Consider the following 26,711-nt stretch of genomic DNA (forward strand, 5'->3'; position numbering starts at 1 on the left):
AACGACCAACAAACAATGTTTGCGTAAAACATGAACTTTTTTATATGAGGCATTTACTGACGCGCCGGCTTAGAGACAACTCGTATGCCGGGACGGCAAACGGCATGACGGTTTTTGTTGCCGTTTTGTGGTCCCTATCCGCCATTGTATTCTACCCCCGTAGATATATGTCATTAAATATTTTACTCCATATTTTTTTATTGGTTATTTTTTATTATGAATTCTGACATAAAACATAAAATTCGTGTCTGTACTGGGCGTCCCAAGTGGTCCCATTTTTGACGTGACACATGACGGCGTGGTCCGTCGCCGCTCTCTACTCCCTTGTGTGTGTGTCGTAGTATAAGTATTTTTTTTTATTTTATCTCCATACTATCTGTCTATCTATGTGTATCAGATCAAAAGCTAATAGACATTTAAATAGAATTTAGTTACAATGAATAGCGATCCGGCAGACCCCGAAGTGCTGGATACCGCTGGTTTTTTAGTAGATATTCTTGCACTTTCGGTGCGGATGAGTCCCATAAAGAGGAGAAATCGTTTTCCCAACGAGAACAAACGATGCTCAGCTCAGTTCCATCACATCATATAAATTTAATTTATTGTGTATAAAAAAGTCTTAACAATAAAACATACGATGTTTTCCGATCTTCGTGTGGGTTCTTTATCTGGTTATAATCGGTTTTATGACCCAAGTTTTATCTAATAGATAAGCTTCGAACAAACTGCCTTCGTATACATTACTATTTGACCTTTTTCTGGAGAGATTAAGTTTTTATTATATTGTTTTTAAATATTATTATATGACCAAAGAATTATGATAACTAAAATTGTATCTCTAAAAATTATCTTTCCGGTAGTAACCACCTCAACAGCCAGCATAACATGAGCTAAGGTATCTCTGTAGCTTCCACTAATGTCTCTGTCTTAGTATCCGAAATGGAATATTTTACATCAAGATGTATTAACAGAAAATACAAAACGTTTCAGGCTTTAAATATTCCTTTTCTGGGCATCCTCTTCTCTTCGATGGTTTGGAGCTTTTTTCATCACACCTCTCCCATTCAAATTAGTAGATAACTATTCATGTGGCAAACTGTTATCGTGCAAATACGGGTCCTGATACGAGGTCACGGTACATGTTAATTAAAGTTACTTAACCATATTGTTGTTATTAGTATTAGGGAATAAAACTAGTCATTAAGGACCTAAATTGTTACAACGCATATTCGCATTCGCATATTAAATAAATATTTTGTTATTTAGTTCTCACGATGTTTTTCAAAGCAAAAAATAAAGTTGTCCATAGTATTATACTTCTTACAATATTAATGCTAATGGACAAAGGTTAACTTAGCATGACGAGGCATTTACTCATCTCACTCCTTAAAATAAAATTTCAGGGGAACGATAAAAATTTACCAAAATATTTTATGCACAGTTTTATATACCTTATCGTGTCCAAAAAAAATACATTTAATTTTAAATAAAAATGTTTGATGTTTTAATAGCTGTTTACTATTTCATGAAAAACCCATCCAATAAATGAACAAATACACGCGGTAAATTGTGTTAAAATAAATTCAACATTCAGAACTTTCTATGTAATTCTCGGCTAACAAATTTTGTAAGTCAAAAATATTTCAGCTAAAAATGAGGACGGTTTTCGCTACTCATACATATTCAGTAGGAATCCATAATAATATTAAACGCCATGATACATAGCCTTGTCACGGTCATACGCATTGCAAATTTGCTTACTGACTTTCAAAGGATACCGTAAATCATCACACACGAAAAACGTACCATATAGTACGTTCCTCGACCTTAGGAAACTCTTATGCATGGAATGTTACGTATTATTTATAGCTTTTTTATAAACTTTTTACTTCCAACGTAAGGTATGAGAGATAAATCTTTCTTATGTATGTAGGAGATTTTTCTTTTGTACACGAGGACTACGATTATGGAAATTGAGTTTTTGTAAAATCCCTTTGAAGCATCTTAATTTCGCGAGAGCAGCAATATTCTATGTACAGGATAATGTTCTGGAGTGTTCTTGGTACCCGAGACACCCTCCAGGCACGCTTGATTAAACGGTTACTTCTCGGGGCCTTATAGGCACACGGAAGCGATACCGAGGCGTCCTACATTACTGTTTTTTTTTTACTGGATGAAATGGCACTTGCCATCTAATTATCTGTAGAATTTTAATTGCAATTAATATAATTTGAAGTAGATAGATAAATATGAAACAAAAAAAATTATTGAATTATATAAGACCTATGAATTCTAAAATTTTTAAAACTCGTGATAAAATTTATATTCAAAGTCTCAACGAAAATCATCAAACGTCTTTTGGCGTGTCTCTTCTTGAGATGACCCAAAAGACTAAAGTTAAAATAAACAGGTCAAGATCTCTTAAATTAATAGGTAGAGATATAGTTTCTAATTTAGGAGCCGTGCAAAGAGTCTATTTATAAAAAGTACATATATTTTAGTCACATAAAGTCAACATTGTGCACGTTGAATTTATTAGAATATTGCAAGGAGGATTAATTCCTGAGATACGCAAGTTAATAACCTTACATTACCTACCATTGTGTGTTTTATAACATAGGAAACACCGTATGCAAAGAAAAAACAAATTAAACATAAAGCAGGCAAAGGCGCTAATCGCTTGAAGTGATCTCTTTCAGGTCAGGTCTTTCTAGAGTAACGAACAAAGGATAAAAACAGGAACAGTGAGCATATGCAATAAACAAATTAAAATAACTTCAAACTATATAGGTATGTAAAAGCGAAATACACTCACTGTTGAACTACAAACGAAATTTGGCAGGTAGGTTCCCTATAGGGTGTAGACATCCACAAGATATTTTACGAAACTCAACCCCTAAGGGTCTACAACTAGGGGTTGGAACTTTGTTTTATAAACGTGCGGATAAAGACGCAGGTTCAGGTTAGGTTAGGTCCAGTAAATATTTTATTTCTACGACAACTCAATTTTATTTAATAGTAATTAATTAATTAAGTTGATTTTATTACTTTACGAAGATAAGCCAATACCAAATATATACGAGTATACAATAAGACAAACATTTGCCTTTTACAGTTGCCTACTCTACGTAATGGACAATCCGGCCCTGCATACAATGGTAAATAAAACATTCAAAATAATCAAACACATTTTGATAAATTTCGATTGGCTGACTATACTGATTGGATGATGCGTGACGCCAATACCCTCCATCGACATTAGACAGAAGTATCGACAACGTAATCGAAAAAAAATCAGAATTGATTATGAGTTTGACAAATTACCTGTGTTGTGAAAATTGTCTCCCGTTCATTATTAAGATTTATTAATAAATAATTCAATAGATCAGTGCATGATTAATGGCTAGACATTGAATTTTCAATGCATAGAAGGTGTCTCAGGGTACCAAGCACACTCGCAAAGATTATGATTGCTGAGTGATTAAATGATTGTTTGACCTGAATAAAAACGATCGGCCGTGTGACTGTTATCGACTTAACCAATCTCTCTGTGTGTTTCGAATCTGTATTATGTCGAATAAAAATGAAAATATACCGAAAATTATATTAATTTTCTATATAAAAAAAAGAAAATTGATAAAACATAATTATGCAAACGATTTCAGAATATACGTACCAGCTTGACGAATTTCACGAGGCAGGGGGTTCTGTAATTTGACAGCTCTCACAGTGAAGGAATTACAGCATAATTGAGTACGACTGGAAGGCATCGAAGGTTACAAAGCTTTTTTTATTAAAAATAAAACGATATAATTAATAATCAGCGAAGTTAATATTGATTCAAACTTTTGAATACAAATTCAAATTAACAGTCTATGTATATTAATATTCAAATGCGCCATTAATAAATATTTGTGTGTGTGTTCTATAAAATCAAAATTTTCTCTATTCAGGTAGACTCAAAAAATTTAGTTGACTGTTGATTCGTCATGCAAGAGTGTTGAATTAAATTTAAAACTACCGATTCGGAAAGTACAAGACATAAGAACTAAAATGCTATGTTCCTTGTGGCTAAAATTAAAATCAAATCAAAACATTCTTAATTCAAATAGTTCATAAAAGCGCTCTTGAATCGTTATGTTACAGTATTGAATTGAATGTAAAGCTACCACCGATTCGGAAAGTAGATTCTACCTAGAAGAACCGACTAGAAACTCAGTTACCAATATGTTTTTAAGAACTTCTTAGTCAAGTCGTTTATAAGTATTGTTTTTAAGTGTGTCTTCAAAAAAACATAACCCAGCAACGCTGAAATACTTTGCTTAAAATTGCAAACAGGACCCGCAGCAACATGAAACTACTTCCAATATCAAACTTCGTCACAAGCGTGGCGCTTTAGATTATATACATCGTAAAAACTCTTATATATTGAACCTAAGTTTCTCAGTTATAAAAATTGCTATTTAAGTAGCGTGAAACTAATTCACTCCATGAGAGAAAACCGACGGTTTGCGGTTTTAATACCAATGAAGTTAATTTCGTGCGATTCAATGTTTTATGGCGTGCACTTTACGTCTGCAAGGGGTTAGCTTCGACCTCTAATTGCTGACAGCTTCACGCTTTCAGGCTCGTTGTAATTCACGCTCGGTCTAATTAAAAAGACTTGTTCATTTTCTATTACGAAGAAAATGCTGAACATGAAGGGAAATATGGAATTATTATTGCCTTGGTGATGTTGGTAGTGAAATACTTGGTGTATATGAACAGTTTGGAATGTTGATTCCACCGATGAGAGCTGGCCAGAAATTCAATACTTAACAGCTTGTTGTTCACCACAGACCTTACAAAATATAAAATGGGCTACGTGGTGTCATACTGGGCTCACTAGACCATCTTGGCTCCATATTTGCATCTATATATTTTAGGCAATATGCAATGAACGAGTATTGTTAGTCTATTGATATTTCGTGATTGTGTTCGACGTGAAGCTATGACGTCACAGAAAGCAGTAGCGAAATAATCATTTTTAATATAAAATAATTGCCCTTTGTTTCTACAACGTTGATCAAAGAAAGATTTAATAAGTTGACTAAATACTGAACGCTCATTGGTCGCCTAGTTCGTCGTCGGCTGCTATCGACCAATGACAATATTAATCGGTGTCAAATTAACATTAGTGAATTTAACTATTTCACAAAATTTTGACACGTAGATTAGTGAAACAATGACAGCCATCTATTAAAGACAAGATTTTCCTAAGGTTCTTTTGAGGCGAAAGACGAGCTCATAATAAAATCTGTGCGGAATTTCTTCACAGAAGTCCGCCGTTTGGAAGTCGACAGTGTGTACACTTTTGTCTTGGAAAGCAAGTGTTTATTCCAGCACTGAACTTTTTCCGGTCGTGTCAGATTTGTCATTCCATTGGATTATGAATGTAAGCAAATAGAAAATGCAATTGTGTTTGCGCGGATAATTTTGCACTATAATGTGACCTGTGCAGTTGTCTTTCAGTGAGAGTGGCTGTCGTGAGGGAAATTGCTCAAAGAGATACAGATGATCAAAAAAGAAAATAAAATTGTCTATATGTAAAAGTCTTAACAAAATGTCAATACCGACAAAACCTTAAACCAAATACACATAAATAGCCATAAAATATCATGACATGACAAAGCATATACCAAGCCTTGTTTCATAATATCATGTTTATTACATATAAAGAAAACTCAAGTAATATTCGGTACAATATTGAACCCTCATATGATAATTTAGTGACGTATTGTTATATGTTATAAATAAAACATAAGCCAAAGTTCAGGGTTCATTAGCCATAATAAAACGATTATATTTTCTTTGATATTATCTAAGCAGATTCAGTAATAAAATAGGTGAGTTATTTTACCCGCTTATGGATATAATAAAATGTTACATCCATATATAACAAAACTCCAGTCGTTTTTGTACTTGAAATGGTTTTATGAATTTTCTCGATATAATCTACAAAACCATTGACGTTATAATCTTCTAAAATGACGATTCAAAAGTGCTGTTAAGAACCGACTTCGGTAAAGCAATTTTGATTTTGAACAGATTAGTTTGAGTATTATTTTTATCTGTACTTTAATACTACTGTAATATTATGAAGCTGGAGTGTTTGTTTATTCGAACGCGCTAATCTCAGCCATTCGAAAAATACATTTGTTGACAAAAGTTATATTTGTACGTACTTAGAATTATACTATTTGAGCGCGAGCTATTTATTGACTTTCTTTTCTTTTGAGGGCAAGATTTATAATTTATTCTACCACGATGGGTCAATTTTGGGTTTGACAGCTTTTTACTTCCACCGACACATGCAGGTTTCCTCACGATTTTTTCTTTTATTATAGAACACGAGATGAATTATAAGTTGAGTGATGATTTGCTTGGCTTTGTACGGCATTTCGATAAAGACATGGTCACAGTTTTGAATTAGGACTTCTATGATTATTATGTGCGTAACATTTAAAATAAAAAAGTGGATTTTGTATTGTGTTAATTTCATGTAGGTCATATAAATTTAATTATATATATAATAAACCATTTATTTCTTTCGAGACAAAGAAAGTCCTGAAGTTGTTTTCGGTACCTTTTTTATGATATAGGAAGGCGGATGGGCAAATGGGCCACCACAATGAGTTATTGGTTCTACCACCTTTAGACATAAGCGCACTATTATGAATTCCTTACATCAATAATGCGACATCAACCTTGGTAACTGACGTGTTAAGTTCCTTGTCCCTGTATTTACACTGGCTCATTCTGGGAGTAGAATATCTGATTTAGTTACACCTACCTAAACAGGTTTGCTCAAAGTCCCTACCACCAATTAAAAACAGTCACAAATCTGGAGAAAGACCCCAGAGCCAGATTAACCTGACACTATACTGAAGATATCCCGGACGTCAGGCTGTGCGAGATTAGTATGACTCTCAAACAGTTTAAAATAACGAGGCGACGGGTGATGGTGGAATTACCGCTGAGCTGCTGAAGGCAGGCGGAAAATCCGTTTTAAAAATGGTAGAATATCTGATTGAGTGACACCTACCCAAACGGATTTGCACAAATTCCTACCACCAAGTAAAAACAGTCCTACAGTTTCAACCTGCTAGCTAGCTAGTATCAGATTAAAACTTATCCTATACCAAATTCATAAGTGGCCAATAGTGCCTACTTAAATTAAAGAATAATACTTTTTATTCTCAAGGTCAAATAAAAAAAAAGTATTCAGTTTAAATCTTTTTAATGATCCTGTTATTATATAAAAATACAATAACAGCGAAAGCTAAATAAATAAACATAAACAAGGTTTTTACAATTGTACCTATAAGTCCTATTTATATACAGAACCAAGACAATACTAACAATATTAAAATCTTGTCAATAATTCCTCGCCGCGTGACTCGCTCCAATAAACCAATGATCGTCATATATAGCTCACGATAGTTGGAGAATACGTCCATGCTGCCCTCACAGAAAATAAAGAGAACATTTTGTTCCTTTTCGTTTTTGTATTTATTTTGTTCTTAAAAACGAAACGTGACAGTGACAAGATCCCAACGAAATTCTGCAGGTCACTCTGTTTCATTATGTTTAGAAATTAGTCACTTCCGTCTTTTTGAATATGTGTAATACTTAAATCTTATATGTAAGTTTTTTTTAATAGTATATTTTCATGGACAGAACTGAAGTAAGTGCCTCCTCACCTCTCATGGACGTTTTGAGTTAATGTATTTATATGGCAGTACTTTTCCGGCGCATGGAATTCGCTCACGATATTTTTCTTTACGACGGAGCACCATATGATACGAATATTACAAAGAGGTAAGTTTTATCCGATTTCACGCAAAAACTACTAAGCTATTTGATATTTAACTTTCATATTATTTTAGGTTAATTTCAGGTCAGACGTAGGATACGTGGTCGTTATGTTCTCAAATCAAATCAAATCAAGTTTATTCAAGTAAACTTCACAACGAAGCGTTTTTGAATCGTCAATATTAAAATACTACCACCGTTTCGGAAAGCAGCCTCCAGCGAGAAGAAACGGCAAGAAACTCGCATAGTTGCTCTTTTCAAATAAACAGATTAACAATGCTGTTTTTTTACAATAATTAGTGTCCTGTGATGGAACCCGAGCCTAAATCCAGGCGTTTTTTTCTAAAAAGTAGGCTTTTAATGAATAATAAGACTTATTTATTAATTTAGTCTTAATAAACTTTTTAAATTTCGTAAATGGTAATTTGGTTACATTTCCCGGTATCTTATATATGCTATACCGTTGCCCAAAAACGTTCTCTGTACCGTATGCAAACGGAAAGTAGGGGTTACAAGTTTATTCTTATTTCTTGTATTAATAGTATGTATATCAGCTTTTATGGAATACTTTTGTATATTATTCTGTATAAACATTATATTATCATAAATATATTATGAAGCAGCCGTTAATACACCTATTTCTTTAAATTTTTCACGTAATGATGTCCTAGAGCTAATATTGTAAATAGTTCGGATAGCTCTTTTCTGCAGAATAAATACTATTTCAATATCTGCTGCATTACCCCATAACAACATTCCATATGACATAAGTCTGTGAAAATTACTAAAATAAACTAGTCTAGCAGTACTTATGTCCGTGAGTTTTCTTATTGTTTTTATTGTTAATATGTTGTATCTATATATTTATATGTGTAGTCACCCTAGTGACCTACATCTTAACTTTAACAGAAGAGCAAATTAACATACTAACATAGGTACACGCGTAGACTACTAAAATAATAATTTTAGATTTTGCGTCGGAATTAATCAATATCACACCCAACATACAGACAGTTTACCAATTGAAATTAAAACGCATGACATACTCCTTCTTTCAAGCATATTTTATTTATATTGGGAATAGGGCCGTCGGTGAGTCCGTCTTGGTCATCAATTATTCTATCCCCAAACATCAATTCTCTGCACTGCTGATTGTCGGTTTTAAGACGAGCCAGGGTTACTATAGGCACAGGTTTCATAATACCTCAGCTTCGATCATTAAGGAATATTCTATTCGTATGATAAATAACTAAATAGATACTGGCGTGTGTTTTTCTGCTCGAGATTTTTCCCTCAATTTGTTCAAGCATTTGGTTGAGCACTGACCAAAAGTTCATTTATTTAGATATAGGTGATAATAATCAATTCTTTATTTATAAATTTTGTTCATTGCCTCATTTACTTTATTGAAAGCCATAATAAAAAATATAGAAGCAGGTATCTGACCTTGATTATTTTTGGTATTGTTCATGGGGTCTGATTGGAAATCAATTGAAAAAGAACATTCGCCATGACAATGCCGTGAAATTAATAAATGGTTGACATATTTAGTTACTACTGTTCCCTGGATTGGAATTATGCTGCTATGCCCATTTAGCATCCTTAAGAGAACATAACTAAGCCAGCCGCGTCTCAAACAGTGTACGTCGAAAAAACTAAGAACACCATTACTTTTTCATATAGCTGCAAGTAACATATATGAAAAGGACTCAGTGGCCATAATACCTTTAAACTTTTTCTCACTGGCAACATTAATAAAGCCCAGAGTTGCCGCGTCCGTAATTCATTATTAATATCGTAGGGCTGTCAACAACCCTGTTTTTTTATGATTAAATATGGTTTTTTTTTTCTTGTATAAATGTTCATTTAATTGTAGAATGATTTATACCGAGCTAAGATTTAAAATTTATGAGTTGATTTGAATAAAGGATTCTTTGAGTACGATGAAAAAATGTTTGAGAATATTAAACACATAATGGGCCGGATTTGAGATGTTGAAATATTGTACGAACGTATGATTTGTTTCAAATGGTAAAGATAATTAATAAAAAAAAACTGATTAATTAAAAAAAAGGAATACTTTAATATAATAGTTTACAACGAATATTTTAAGCACTCATTTCATATTATGCAGGACAAGTGAGTAGAGTATCTGAAATGATTAAGTATAAAAAAAAAAATACAAAAAAAAATTATTTATTATATCACCATTACGTAATTTTTTTTATTGCTAGAAAAGCTGTTTAATTATATTCATTGCGTTATATAATTTTACTTGGTGGTACCACCTACTTATAATATATTCTACCACCAAGTAACAATACTGTTGTTTTCATCTCAGTTCCCAAGATTGGTGGCACATTGGCGATATACGGAATGATTTAAATTTCTAACGGCTCTAATGTTTAAAGGCAGTTTTGTCTATTTACCATCAGGTAATTTGCCCGTACTGCATACATTATAAAAAAAAACACAATAAACAATATTTTAAGTCAAAACTAACCGCACGAATACCACATGTAACCAACGGGTAATATAAACAATCTCACGCTGGGAGTTCGGATTTACACAGCATTTGTTCAATAAAACAGTGGTTCTCTTTGGTTTAACCATCCAGCACCCCATTTATTGGATATTGTATGAATTATAAATAAGAAAAACGACCGAATTCCTCTATAAACTTACCTTTCTGGGACACGCAATATAAAATCTTAATCAGAATAGGGTCTTGCTCCACGCTTCTGATGAAATGGAATTTTGAAGGCGAATTAGACAGACTGGAGTTATTATACGAGGCCGAGGTGCCTCAGTGGTTAAAATGAGACATTAATCGATTTTTTATGTGCAACTATCGTGTTATAATCACTGGGAAAAAAATCTCCTTACGCTATTAATATATAAAAATACTTTTAATATGAACTTTAAATGTATATATAGGTAAATATAAAATTGTGTGCAGAGTTTTAATTTAATCCATATAATGATTTGAATAAATATATTAAAAGAATAATTGGTCTAATTTCGTTACAAAACAATTATACGTCCAGAATTTCGAACACACTTTTAATCTTTATAATTGCGTGATTGTCGTACATTTTTATAACATTTATCATAAAAAGACTGTGCTATCGATGTACACAAAATAATAGATCGAATTTCTTTTAAAAAATGAGTAACTTTCGACAGTATTCGCTGTTTGTTTAAGTAAAACCTTCTCGAAATATTCGACGGGACAACGAACGAATCGAAAATCGAAGGTAAATAAATAATTTAGGTAAACTTTGATACGAATAAATCGATTTAGATATACATGCTATCACCAAATCATATGTAACCTTTTCAAATTACATCCAAATAAATGTATAATACAGGCAAATGTTAATCACACGCTATTATTTTTATAGTAAACACAAATGTATTAAAAAAAAATGATGTCGTTGGATACTCGGATGGAACGAAGCTGCTTTTGCTATGTTATATATATATATTAAATGACATATACAATGAAACAAATTAACAACCTTTAAGGATATATAAATGACAAGAAATAATATTATTATTAAAAATCCAATGTGAATTAAAAAAATACCAAAAAATAAATTTAAATAATGCTATATTAAACAATATAATATGATAGAAAGAGTCAGCTAGAAAGAGAAAGAGAAAGAGAGAGAACGGTCGCCCAGAGGGGTCATAACACTTTTTTTTAACGTGTCGAATTCAGTCAGTTCACTCTACTGTAAGCCGCGCAGATAAACATCGTCCCAAAAAACAAAAAAAAAGTGATACAACGTTACTTAAACTATACTTAAAATATTAAACAAGGCTTCTCTTTATTGAGTAATAATTCTTTATTTAAGATCAAATAGATGGATGCGTTAAAAAAATTAACACTACACACAATGAACCCATTGCTTGATATTTAGACTACCACAAAGCTGTGTCTGTTTTTAAAAGCGCTAATGTCAGGTAACGTAAGTTTCATTGAGTAAGATATAGGCTATTCACGCTTCGACCCTATCGAGTAAGATAGTGTTAACCAATCGGATAAACTATACTAGTCTTTAGTTAATGAGTCTTACTTGATAATGTGTTTATAAAGCATACTAGAAATATCAAATGAACAAAGAGGTAATGAAAAATGTGAGTGAGGCAAAGTTATAAATCAAATATAAGCAAGGTAGAATTAAAGTTATTCAATATTATTAGACGAGATGTTCAAGGACGAACTTTTTATGGTAAATATGGAAGGAAACATTTGACACAAAAACTCTTAAAAAAACTTTCGGATTTGAACTCTGGATCTGCAGCCCCTGCTAGTCGCTATACCGACGAGGTACCAACAATTCATATTCTATCATAGCGTCAGGCGTCGATTGATCAAAGCCATACCTTCAGACCTTTTCACTCAATGGACGTGCAAAGAAAAAAAAACATTATAATATTAATGGATAGATTCTATCTTAAACTTTTTAATAATCTCTTCTTTCACGGATTATCATCTTTTAAGGTATTTCTAAAGAACTTTGTTGCGTTCGTATTTCGATTCAACTAAGAAACATTACGAATAGTTTAATTTATTTAATAATTCAAAAATTAATATTTTCATCACTATCAGGAAACGTGACAAAAAAATATCACTTTTCCTTATAAAATGAGCATTTCTCATAACATTATACAAAACGCTGCGATCAAATGTAACCTCATGTATAGATAAACACTAAAGTTGACTAAATATGAATATTCATATAAGCTATTTCAAATATGGAAGGCACATTGTAATACGTCATGAAACGGGCACTGACCTGGTTTATCCAAATCGCTGAGGAAATCCTCGGTGTCGGTGTAGGCCGTAGTGTGGCCCAACGCGAGCACCAGCCAGGCCCACGAAACTGGACCAAACGGCCTCAACATTGCCCCGTTCTCACGATAACATCACTACACTCATTACACTACACTAGATCACTAGGTCCGGTCCACTCTTACTTTACGGAGTATGTACCTGGAAAATACAAAAATATTTAATTACTATTGATAGTTTTGGAGAGCCGATATGGCCCAGTGGTAGGAACGCGTGCATCTTAACCGATGATTTCGGGTTCAAACCCAGGCAGGCACCACTCAATTTTCATGTGCTTAATTTGTGTTTATAATTCATCTCGTGCTCGGCGGTGAAGGAAAACATCGTGAGGAAACCTGCATGTTTCTAATTTGGAGCAGCGTTGTGGAATATGCTCCAAAACTTCTCCTCAAAGGGAGAGGAGGCCTTAGCATTGGCAAATTTACAGGCTGCTACTGTTTGTATGATAGTTTTGGAACCGACACAATAGGCTATTAAAAAAAAAACTCGTTATATATATTATTAAGCAGGTTTGTCAAGTTGGTTTGTCTTTTTGTTACGTTGTAGGGGAGAAGACTGACGTAATTTCACCACATTTTATTCAACTTCGCCCAATAATACTATATACGTGGGTTAATCTTGCAAATCAATTTGAAAACCGATTTTACACAACTGATTGATGTACTAGAGTAGAAGAAAATAACACTCTTGCAGTTCCTCTTAAGAGGAATCTGTTATATTTCCTTAGCAATATTTCACTTAATTTACAAACGACTTAATAAATGTCAATTCGATAAATGTAATTTTAAAAGTAACATCTACTTGAATATATCAAGTTACGAGTATTTGTGTTGGCATTTCGTACCAGCGCAAACTTTTCGCTTGCATTCATTTGTACTTTAAATAGAATGGAATAATTCAATGGGAGTCGACAACGTGTTTTAAAAACAATACGAACTTTGACACGAGAAGCCCATAATATAACTTTATGCCTTTCTGACGATTCTTTTGTTACGAAGTTCTCGCTGAGGCGAACATCTTGTTTTTATTCTGAAAAGTGCTTTCAGCTCAACTATATTCAAGAGAATATTTAATTGTGTTAGGTTGCTTTATGAAATACGTCATTAATATGTTGAAATATTTTTATTCTAGACGTAATTTTAAAAATAAATTAATATTTTTTGTTTGTTGTGACGAAATTAATGAAATTTTCTTGAGATAAGCCAGACAGCGCAACGCCTGAAGGAATGTTATTAGTGTCTAAATTTACGACAAATATTATATAATTCATTTATCTAAATAGTGTCGCATTACAAAAGAACTGAAACAAACGATCCAACGGTATTATCTTGGTGTTCGTGACAGCTACGTTTGACACTTGCCAAACGTCAGTACTTTACTAGTGTGCGTGTATTTAGTAGCCAATAGGAGGCCCCTATTTTTCACGCGTACACGCGTTTCACACGCACTTTAAAAATGTATCTAGAAATATAAATGATCAAAGACCAAAATGTATTATTTATATCACTTTAGTAAAGTGTAGCACGTTAGAGAGGACTCCGAATCTCTTCTCCTAAGAAGTTTTGGATTTTATTCCATTCCCAATGTTTAAATGCATTGATTGTTTCGAATCTTTCATTTTATCCATCAATCGTAACTTTCCTCGCAGTGCTTTCACTACTGACCACTATACAAATTATTGAAAAATAAAAATGAAGTTAGTGTTACCTACTTGCTTAGATTTAAGTCAACAATATTCTTCCAAGATTCAGGACCAATTTGATTGTCTAATAAGAATATTAAGATCTTTTTATTTTAAAATTAAAATTGGTCAAATCTGTATGAAATATTATTGAAAGAAATATTTACTATCAACAGTGCACCTCAAATTATAAGAACTAAGTTGCTATGTTTCTTGTGCTTATAATTAAATCAAATCAAAACATTCTTAATTCGAGTAAGCTTTTTAAAGTACTTTTGCATCATGTAACAGTGTGGTGTTAAATATAAAGCTACAATCGGTTCGGAAAGTAGAAGAACCAGTGAGACACTCGGTAGCTACTTTTTGCTACAGTAAATACTAAGGCCACACTTTTTATGTTTAATATAAACTTTTATTGAGTAATATGTCTTATTTATCAATATTTTTGGCATGAGATTTAAATGTCTTAATAGGCCAAGTTAATTAGGCTCACTTACTGATAAAGCTGAAATATACCATACAGAGTATAGCTGTGTGTTTCCCACCAATACCATTAAAGTATCTCAGAATTTTATCATACACTTCAAATTTAATTAAGAAAATATTCCAAAATAAGAATATAAATATTCTTACAAACTACATTAAACAAAATGATCTTATATTCGCACTACAAACTCAAGTTAGACAAATACAAATGACCACTTTAAAATCTCAGTTCCTTCTTCATTTTACTTCGACATCACGGCCTTTTGGAATTAATCTATTTCTGGGCTTCCAGCTCCTACTCACTAGGGCGGTCACGTTTGGGCCCCCGATGAGGTTGAACCCTTGTCATTGCCCGTCTGTCTGTCACATCCCGAACGTTCGAGGTCACATTTATTTTTTCAAGGGATCCTGCAAAAAGGTATCCTTTGGGAACAGTAAACTTCTTTATACAAATCGACTTTAATAGATTTCGATCTTGTTGGTACAGTAACTATAGCGAATTGATAAAGCCATAAGAGATTTCAGTAGTACGTACATAAATAACTTGCAAAAACTTTTATATTACGAATTATAAGTTTTGATGACTGCTCATTGTCATATTAGGTCTTCTCTGTTCTAACTTTTCTTAGTTGTGATATAACTTGTTTAAACATATTTCAGTGTAAATCTAACATCGTATTATACATCTTTGATTTGATATTCTTGGTGATATGACTTTTTGCAATTCCACCTGTATAGGTACCATGTAATCATCACAGTTCCTACTACCAAACAGCAATACTTACACGAGGGATATATTACATATACTTTTCTTAGTTCCCAATTTTGGTGGCGCATAGGCGATGTAAAGAATAGTTAATGTTTCTCGCACTACCACTGGGTGTTGGTGACCACTTACCGTCAGGTGGTAAATTGCCAGTTTGCTTATTCATTAAAAAAGGGCGTACACTATGCAATCTATATATATGGCTTTACATTTGTAAATAAATCAATAGTATTTAAGAATATATTTAAAAATATCATACCCTATAATTTAGTTGCAGGTTCTGTATCTTAGCCATTAAACATACACTATATTTCAAATTATATTTACAATAATATGATAATTCACACGCAATTCTCTTACAAATAAGAAGCTGTCGCGGGACACCAAACATTGAAACATCGAAATGGTGATTGAAATAATTTATCACTAAAGAAAGCCAATACATCAAATTTAAGTAAAATGAATACAATATATAATTTCAATAATATATATTATGCATTCCAAGCACCTATAAGGGATTAGAAAGTAGCGGCGAAGATGTGGCACAGCTGCATAAGAGAAAGTCAAGCCGTTAGCCGTCACGGGATACGAGTCGTCATATCCACACATGTTCCACCTTATAACACTATCGCTTGTTTTTAATGACCATGTCATAATGTCCATGTCATAAGTACCTACGTTTTCGTTTATCTATAATTTATTTATCAAATTCAAGCAAAGTATCCCGCACGAGAAGCCACCAAATTGATAAAACAACTCACTTATCTGCCACTAATGAAACGAAAAATCGAATACAAATAAAAATTTAAACTGGTATATCTTGAGTTTCTGTTTAAGATGCAAATTAATTTCTTGATCAATGTGTCATTAAATTGACAGCAACTGGTTTATGTGTTCGGGAGTTTAGGGCCCTGTTACACTAACAAATATCACTTCACGTTCACTTTCAATGATAAAAAAAGTTACATTATTGAATGGTTTGGATAATTATTCTTTATTTAAAAGAGGAGCAATAAATCGGACACCTGAAGAGCTATTTTGTGAGAACAAACTGAAAACTCACCGCAGAACATTACTATGCACCGCAGACATTGGCTATTAAAATTTAAGTAATAAACGAATTAAAATAGCGTATGACCGTAAGTTTCAACATTTCACGAGTCAGAGAACTCACTTCCCGAGTTCTTTTTAGAACAGCACTACAAGTGGCTATGTATATGTATAATGGTATGAGTTATCAACTACTCAAACGTCAATATTCTTCCAACTGTACTAGCTTATATGTAATGTCCCATGTGGCTGTATATAAACTATATACTCAGCTATAAACAAAATACCAATGTCGAGTACTAAAATGGGAAGGAATTATTATTTGAGCAAAAATAAATGAGTTTCTTCATGGCTAATGAGTGTAATACAAAAATACCTCAGACAAAACCCTAATAAATTAGGAAGTATACACTTTGTATCAATCAAATTTGAAAGTATTCATTAAATTTCCATAGAAATCGATTTCAGATAGAATTAGAAAATCATATTCATGATTTTGGAAGTTCTTATTTAATAAGTTTTCATATTTTAGCTTGATAATGAATTATTACTTATTTATGACTAGAATATTTAACATATTTTTCTGTTTATTTTATAGTCATAGGGCATGACGTCGCGCAATTAAAATACTAAGCAGGTCGTAGAATGTAAACGGACCTTATGTCTTGAAAGTAATATGTTGCAATTTGACAAATTCACACTATCATTTAAATTAGCGTTTGTGATATATCTTCGTATATTTATTATATATTTGAATTTTTCTATACTGATAAATATATATCTTGTTTACGATTACACGTAGACTATTTAACTTTAAACTTTCATCCGTAGTCATTAAAATTGGTTAAAATTTTAGACGATATTTTTATGCCATATTTTATTGAATTATATGAGTTTTCTTTGTCAAATGCAAAGAGTCCTCAAAATTAATTAGGTGTCGATTCTTCAATATTTCAAGAATATATATGTTTTACATAATATTACAATTGTTTCTAATATTACTAGTTAAGTAAACTGGCATTTGAGCCAAGCGCTCTTAAATGGCCCACCAACGCCTGTAGCCACTGGCACTATGGAAAATAATAATCATCCCTTATATCATCAAAACGCCTTGAAACTAAGAACGCTTGTGTTAGAGTTCCACTTTGGAACGAGCTGAAATATTATGTATTGTTGTTTAGCGGTAGAAGATTTGATAAGTGGGTGGTACCTACCCAGACTTGCACAAAGCCTCAATTTTTTTTCAACTTTTAATGGTCTTGTATTGAAATAAATCCTTTTTGTCATGTCATATTGCAACAGAAACAATGACCGATAAATTAAAATGTCAATATAATTTTCATTTAATATTTATTTTATTTACAAAATATTGAAATTATTCTATTTTAATTTTAAATAGGCAGTATAAAAAAAGTTCCAAGGACGTAACGGCTGTATCAATTTGTAATAAATTACTGGGTTTTAAGCCGAAGACGGGCCGAAGACGACGACGGCCGACTAACGGCATAATGCGATTCAAGCAAAAACTTCATTCGTATTCAAGTGTTGAATCGCGAAATTCCCACGCTGTTCCTGATAAATTAGGACAAAACTATAGTTATAGATAGACTATACAAGAACTAGACGGTATGCAGTAGATAACTTATATGATAAAGCTAACGCAAGTGTAGTTTACGTACTTGAAAGCAATGTTTCTTAAAACAATTCTTCTTATCACATATGGATTTATATTTTCTCTATTTCCTGTTTTATTAACAATAAATTATACCTATCGCACTGCCAATTTTACTATAATATTTTAAAAGGTCAAAAATATATTTTTTTTAACAACTTTACTATGATAACGATCATTATTATTGTTACCGGTGATAAAGAATATTTGAATATAGAACGCCCATTTTCTATTCTACCGCACTTTGTATTGCTGTTTTGGTATAAAAATTGAATAAGCCGGTGCTGAGCAGGCACAAGGAATATATTAGCATCCTGAATTGTTCTGTTCCTAAAACACAAATAGAATAAAGCTACACAATTTGTTGATAGAACTATGACTTATGACATTCATGGGATGTACGTTTTTATTTTTTTCTTTTTTTTTTTATGTCATGGGTGGCAAACTAGCAGGAGGCTCACCTGATGGAAAGTGACTACCACCGCCCATGGACATCTGCAACACCGGGGGGCTTGCAGGTGCGTTGCCGGCTTTTCAGGAAAGAGGTTCTTTTCTTGAAGGTTCCCAAGTCGTATCGGTTCGGAAAAACCGTCGGCGAAAGCTGGTTCCACAGAGTGGTTGTGCGAGGCAGAAAATGTCTTAAAAATCGCGCTGTAAATGATCATGAAAGTAGCGTACAGGAAATGGTTTTTTCACTAGTAAAATACGAGGTGATTTTTTTAAGAATAGGACTGCAGAACACGATAATAAAATGTAAGAGAGCGTCATGCGACATTGCCTATAATAAATATTACATTTAAAAGATGCGCTCCTCAAAATAACATATCACCGTAAGTGGGTTTCAACATTTCACGAGTCAGACAAGAAGTGAGTTCTTACCGAATAGCACTGCTCTGCGGAGATTTAGTGCCAGTAGATTTCTCAAGCCTCTTTTAGTCAAATTATTTTGGTAAATTGTGTAATCCCATATTTATAATTAGTAAAGTATTCACATATTTTTATATCTTTATCTTTTAATAACTCTTTGAAATAAAAAAGCAAACGAAAGTCTCGCTATACGTCAAATGGAACAAATGAAAAATGTAATATTCGTAAACAAGAGAAATATTTCACAAAGTATTTCGAATATAGTTTTTCGTTCGTTTAAAGCAAAGAAATAAGATGCTTTGTCTACGACTATAGAATTACTTACAAATTTATGACAAAAAAAACCTTACGTTTTTATACAAGGAACAGATTAAGTATAAAATTATCGACAAGATGATTTGACATTTTACTCATTTTTCGTATCTCATTAATCGTTAAATTCATCAATATAATATGTATTAGCAAATAATATATATACTATTAATCAAAAGAAAATGTATTCTATTATTATACCTACAACCTACACAATGTACTCCGATATCGTAAATACCATGTTTCGCAGAAACAATTTATATATCTTGCTCGCACTATCTTTATCAGAAAACACAAATGAATACTTCATCACAATCAGAAACTAACCAACTATTCGCATAATTGTATATCATAAAAATCTGACAATAATCTTCAATTGTGACGTCAGTTCTAACATTAAAATTGGTAACAACGTTTCAGATTAAGGCAACTTACACGAAGCAAGGTAAACGTAGCCCCTGGCTGAGCTACCTCAGGTATAAGATTGATAATTGAAGAATAACACGATATGGACGAACGATTTTATTCCTTTTTTTATCATTTACCTTAAGCTATGCAATGTACACAATTTATTGTTTTGCTATCCGTTTAAATACCAGAATCATTTTCAACGCGATCAAACAAAGAAAGTGGCTGGCATTCATGTTCATACATAATTTATATGGTATTACGTTAGACAGTATTATTTCAGGGTTGGAAGGAGTCGGAAAATTCCACTGTAATATTCTCGGTATATTTAATTGAATATTTTCTTTCTGGTATTTTGAACGTCAGCATTGTAATGAACAAACACGAAAAGAATGTATCTCGTGACAAGGGATACGTTCGTTGGAATAAAAAAAAAAATTAACGAATCAACTGTCTTTATTAATGTTGATGAATTCGAAATATATTTTATATAAACGAGCTATTCCAGTCGTGGACGTTGGCTTCGGACGCGAATATACATTTTATAGGTTTTGTTTCCTTTAACAAAAGTAGACTCTGTTATCGTGATCCGAATTTTAATTATTCTTGTACTTTTGTCTGCAATGCACACACAAATAGATGGAAAATGTTGTAGAACGGACGATCCTTTTCAATATGTGTTATAAGTATAAAGATCAAACTTTACCGAAGAAATACCTAAAATTGTGATTCCTGTCACTTCCAAATAACCTAGAACCGGTTAAGAAACTTGTTTCAAACTTAATCAAATTCTTAAAGATCTTATGAACGTAATAATTTCTAAAAGATGTTTATCACTAGCGCCAATTTACTGGTACTGAGCAAGATAGATGGCGTAATCTCTTTGTCCCGTGAAGCAACAACGATAACAGAGGAAAAAGAATTTAAAAGGCTATATTTCAGCTACCACCCTCAGAAACCCTTTCTGGAGAAAAGAAAGGGTGAAAACATTGGTGGCTTATAAATCATGCTGTTTCAATTATGTCCCACTTACCTATTTCGTGGAGGAAAGGTACCCTATTCTTTATTGTAATTTATAGTATTACGTACTTACAGATTACATTTGTTTTATTAAGATAATAATATTTACATAAAAATGGTCAAGGTAAATTTTGGGCCTATCTATCTACTGCGCCATATTTCGATTCAATTGATATTGAATCCATATCATTCGTTTACAAGATATGATCACCCTCACATACACGTATTCAATCATCCATAGACCGCTGATTCGTACCTGGCTCGAATGAACACATCGGTGATAGAGCTTTGTGTTAGCCCGCCTGAGAGTAGGATCCACTCGACAATTCAATTAAATTAATTATTCTACGTCGAAATCAATACATATAATAGAATGAGACATCCCAAATCAGTCATAGGGAGCCGAAAGTTGGTGAAATATCTATACTTACAATGAAAATGAAAAAATTAAATGAATAGGTATGAAAATGTATTTTCAAGCGTTGGTTCCAAATGGAAAGTAAAAAAATGTATTGAATTTAGAACGCACGTTATACAGAAATTTGCAAATGTCTTTATAGTTTATGCAATTGTATAATATACCATATTTACACAAAGATTCTTCTGGCTCGGAGCCAGACTAAGGCTTCCGAACTCCATTTAGTTTCCGCAGCCCCTTACGTTTCCATTTAGATTTAAATTTCCGACTTTAATTTTAGAAAACGAATACAAATGAAATGTTTTCTGGTGTGAAACCATATACAAGTACAAAAATAGTTTTACAAATTATTGCCCATATCCAAAGAGATGAAATTATACACTTTGAAATAGAAGACAAAGTACGAACAAACAATTATAAGCCTTTGACATTATCTTCCTAATTCCAAGAAGGAACTAAAATATCCGAATAAACAGATTATTCCATAATATCGTTAATTACGCTCCAAAAATCTCATCAAAAAGTTAAATAAACTATTCACGGAACAGAAAATTGAATCCCTTAATTGCCTACCCGTAGAAGAAGATACTTTGATGAACTTTTTGACTTTCGGTCATCGGACAGTGGTTTCTTAAAAATTTCATTAATATTTTTTTCCGTCCTTGCCACAGGCCTCTGCGAAAAGTTTTTTAATCTCAATACTGAGAGTGGTTGTCAGGGTAGAATTACATTCTGCCTTAGTACTAAATGTTTTTATCGGTCCTTAAATAAATCAGCTATTGGAATGTCAGCAAAATTCTGTATTGTGTAATCGAGATCGAATGTTTTATTGGCAAATATATAACGAAGTTTTCTGCCTACTTTTTATTTATTACGTCAGAGATCTATAAGCCGTATTCTGTTTTATAACATATTGCTCAATTTTTTCCTTCATCTTGAAATGTCTTTTATCTGAACTTCAACCTAGATAAGACGTATCGAGATTTGTAACGAAAGCCCTCGTATTTTACTTTTGTTATATTTTATTTCATCAATCAACAATTGTGATACGTAATAAATCGGTGTTCCTAAACGATTCACTGTTCTTGTTCATAAGTATTTCACGATTTTGGATATTATACACAAACGTCATCATTAAAATCATATTTCATTCGCATAATTATATTTGGATACTGTTATAATAATACTAGATTTTGACCTATTTTGACCTCCTAAGGATGCAGATCCTGATGCCCTTTGTTAAAATCTCGAGTCAAGTCAGCATAAAGTTATTGGGTTTTCTGTTGTTAAAATTCTCAGTAGTTACCCGAAGTTCGGAAGTTGCGAGTATTTACACTTTCGTGCCTCGGAAAGCAGGCAAAGCTGTTTATACTGCGCTTGAATGCTCTTTTAGATTGATTGTACTATTGGATTATGAGATACGGAGTGCACCTGAGTTAGCTCATACCCTTGAGCACTATTATGTAGTTATTCTCTACTGGAAATGGCCACCATAACCAAAAGCGCTTAGAAGGATCTTTATACCATACAATTTTCTAAACATTGGAATCTACTTAATAGTTTGCAAACATGTTATAAATATAAATATAAAATATTATACCACCCATTGTAAATAGCTTATAAATAATTTATACCGTCGTCTATATATTGCATTTTGGACACATCATCATTCATCATCACAAATAATTAAAAAATTAAAAAATAATCTAACCTTCGAGATCTCTTGTGCGTAAATTGTTTATAATGAAATATGCAATTGAAGGGATTCCCGAGAACTCAAAGTAGCTAAAATAATATCTATGTTAACAACGGCCGTTAATCCTAAATTATTTTGGGCACACCGTATCCCAACATTAACGATACCAAAGTTTGAAAATACAACTAAATATTATCAGATCGAAGACTTGAAAAAGGTCGGCACCAGACCGTACAGTCAAAGGATTTTGGTAAATCCGTTTATTACTACGGATACTTGGTCGAAACGGTCCGGCCATTTCATTGAAATTCGAGTGGCACATAAAACGGGGCGTAAATTTCAGATACTAATGTTAGGTCCATAGTCTGGCTTGACGAGCTTAGTTTGTTTTTATGAGGTCACTTCGTATTTAGTTGACGTCAGAGATTCTGTTAGTCTATGAAATTTTATCGATGAAAGATAAAGATTTCACTTCGGATCTAAAATTTTAAACTCCTTTTAATATCCTTGATAATATTATCTTTCTAATAAAAAACTTAAGATTTGGACTAAAAGTAGGTCATAGCATAATAGCATAAGGTCATAATAGCCCTAGTATTGTAAAAGAAAGTATATTTTACAATACTCAAAAAAGATAAGCTTTATTAGAACGACTTCTCAGCAATATCAGAATCGAGACGCACCTATAAAGCCCAAACTTGTATCAATTGAAATAAAAGCATTTTTTGCAGAAAATATTCGAAATGAAGTAATATTTGCAATAAACGTGATAGAAATAAAATGCCTTTAACGCCGAAAATGTTTCACTTAGGGATTGCAATCCGGCGTAATTTTCAGTCCGGCCGGATTCGACCGGATTCTCATCGAACAGACCGGATCCGGTCGGATCCGGCAGTATCGGTTCAAATAAATACGATTTGATAAATCTGTCCAATGAGTGGCACAATTACCACAATAATGAGTTTGTATTATATATAATTAAAAAAAAATTGTTTTGAACAGCTTACGGTAAAAAAAAATAGCGGTAATCCAAAGTAAAGCGTTATTATTTACCTGTTTCGTCTGTCACATACGTTTGCAGTTACATATCGTTTTTAGCAAATAATATTTTGAAAAGCTTTACCACTTTTCGCACTTATGAAACTCATTGTATCTAAGAATTACTTCTGCCTTAGAAAGATAAGGATGACCAGGATCAGTTATTGTAACTGTAACTCCTTGTTTATCATCATTCGTTGTGTCTTCATCATCTGTATCTGATTCATTTGATGTTGTTGGCGTTGTTGCCAGGCGGTCATGTGCCTTCTCTTCATTATTTTTATATAAAATATCGACCATAGATAATCATAGCTAATGTACGAAGCACAGCTGTTCATAACAATTTATAAGCTCAACTAACCAAAATAAATATATAAATTTATAACCTACTTTGACCATGACTCTTGCTCATGGCAATAATATCAGTTCAGTATCAAAACCGAAGTTTTTTAAGCAGTGCTGATAGTATGTTCTGCAGTACATTAACTATGTAATTTAATCAAGGTTAGATTAAAGAGTTTTTAACAATTATGCGCATTTAAAATGACTACTCATGCAACAGTTCTATCATTTTGCCAAAATTGCTAGCAACGGATCCGGTCCCCGGATCCGGTATATTGGTACCGGATCCGGTAGACGCATAATGATGCCGGATCCGCCGGATTACCGGATCCGTTTTTCCGGATTGCAATCCCTAGTTTCACTCAAGCGTTACATACAGAGATACACAGAGACGTTGCATTCAAATATGACCTTGATTTTTTCTGCAAATTAACCCAGAATCATTTCACTTCAAAAATCAATTTCACAATATATGACTTGCTTTATATATAAGACATCGTTTTAACCAAATATACCCCCAGTGATGCAGATAACAGTTACGTTTTTGTATTTCCGCTAGACTGGTTCGACTACAAGTACAGAAAGTGCGCGCATCCAGTATATTTACTCCCACATCGATTGAACTTATACTTAAAGCAAATAAAAATACATCTCGCTTTATATACATTTATTTTTATTAAAAATAATCTAATATTTATATAAAACTAACCTGCGCGATATTTGTACAAGTTTATAGCATACTAATTTTCACATCAATTTTACCCCCTCAAGGGGTGAAAAAAAAAATTGTCTGTATCCTTTCCCGGAACTCAAACATTCAACATACCGAATTTCATCTAAATGGCTTCAGCTGTTTAAGCGTGAAGACGTAACAGACAAAGTTACGTCAAAGTAAGTTAAGTCAAAAAAACTTTCATATTTACAATTGTAATAGAGATTTGCGAAGGAGGCTCTATTGTATTTCAGCAATATTATTATTTGATATAGCATTACAAATAACAACTATGATAACTGGGTTAAAACATATTTGTAACATTATTTCAATACAAAGCGCAATTAATTTTGTTTATAGATCAGATGTTAATATTTTTATATCAAATTTCATGACATTTGATTTATGGTTCGAAAAATGTGTTAAAGGATCCATTAATTACAAGTTAGACAAAGTATAACATGTTTCGACTTATTTTTATTTTTAATTTTATATATCCGCCGAAGTTACCAGGAGTTGATTCTTTAAAAATCTGAATTTATTTTATTTTAATTAGAGTTATTTACAATACTGTAATCCAATTAAACTCGGTGCTCCAATAATGATTAACAAATGATTTCATTGGTTGATTGCGTTAATCCATCGGTTCTCGGTATAATCACATAATATATGATTGCAATGCCTGATAATGTCATAGATATAATAAACCAGATATTGCAAGTGCTTCAATATAATTTTAGCAATATCGAGACTTGAAACAGTTACCTACAGGTTACTGAGAAAATAATAGGTTATAAATTTCTATGAACAAAAATGGCAATTTCATATGAAAAATATTTAATTCTTGAAATTTTATCCCTATGATATCTAAATACTGGAACACAATTCGACTAATGAAGCGATATCCGATGGCTAAGTTACTTGAAATGTTATTTTAAATCAAATGAAATGGAATCTTTGCAATGAAATGCTAATTGACATTCAAAATCTATGTAAAATAAACCAAGTATGTACTTCAGAATATCCATTATATAAAACATTAATGTACGATGAGAATTTTCAAGTTAAAACACTTTAGTTCTATGAATTTGTAAAACTAACACTCGATTCAAATTAGGAAAAGTTTCACAGATAATAAATACTAAGCCATAATAAAATATTGGAACCTTTTCCAAGTCACTCGATAATAAAACGCGTAGAAGTTACTGAGTGATTAAATACTGAAGTTAATATAGAAAAAGGTAGAATTAATCCCGACCCAACGTCGGATAAATAAAAGAGGATCTCGGTACTTATTCAATACAATACAGAATATATACACATGAAACAAATGAGTTATATATCCAAGGTCATTAAACAAGGGAACGGATCAACGAAAAAGGTTACAATAAAAAGCAAGTCAAAGATCCACGACTCCCTCTTTATTGTAGTGGGCAAGCCTTTGTCTCAAACTCTTTTGTTCGACTGGGTCTCGGTCCGAATACTTTGAATGGAACCGATTTTTCAGTTGGGGTAGCGCTTGAAATTT

General features: G+C 32.5%; 1 protein-coding gene across 1 annotated transcript in view; it reads right to left on the bottom strand.

The window, feature by feature from the left end:
• LOC113397057 (hemicentin-1-like) overlaps nt 1–26,711 on the bottom strand; it is a 182,880-nt gene that overhangs the window by 145,816 nt on the left and 10,353 nt on the right. Inside the window, exon 2 of the mRNA XM_064217845.1 lies at nt 12,660–12,856. Within this exon, the coding sequence (XP_064073915.1) occupies nt 12,660–12,768 (109 nt within the window). The 5' untranslated portion in view covers nt 12,769–12,856. The remainder of the gene's footprint in view (nt 1–12,659; nt 12,857–26,711) is intronic.

This window comes from Vanessa tameamea, chromosome 19 (assembly GCF_037043105.1).
Source record: "Vanessa tameamea isolate UH-Manoa-2023 chromosome 19, ilVanTame1 primary haplotype, whole genome shotgun sequence".
In the NCBI taxonomy this organism is placed as follows: Eukaryota; Metazoa; Arthropoda; class Insecta; order Lepidoptera; family Nymphalidae; genus Vanessa; species Vanessa tameamea.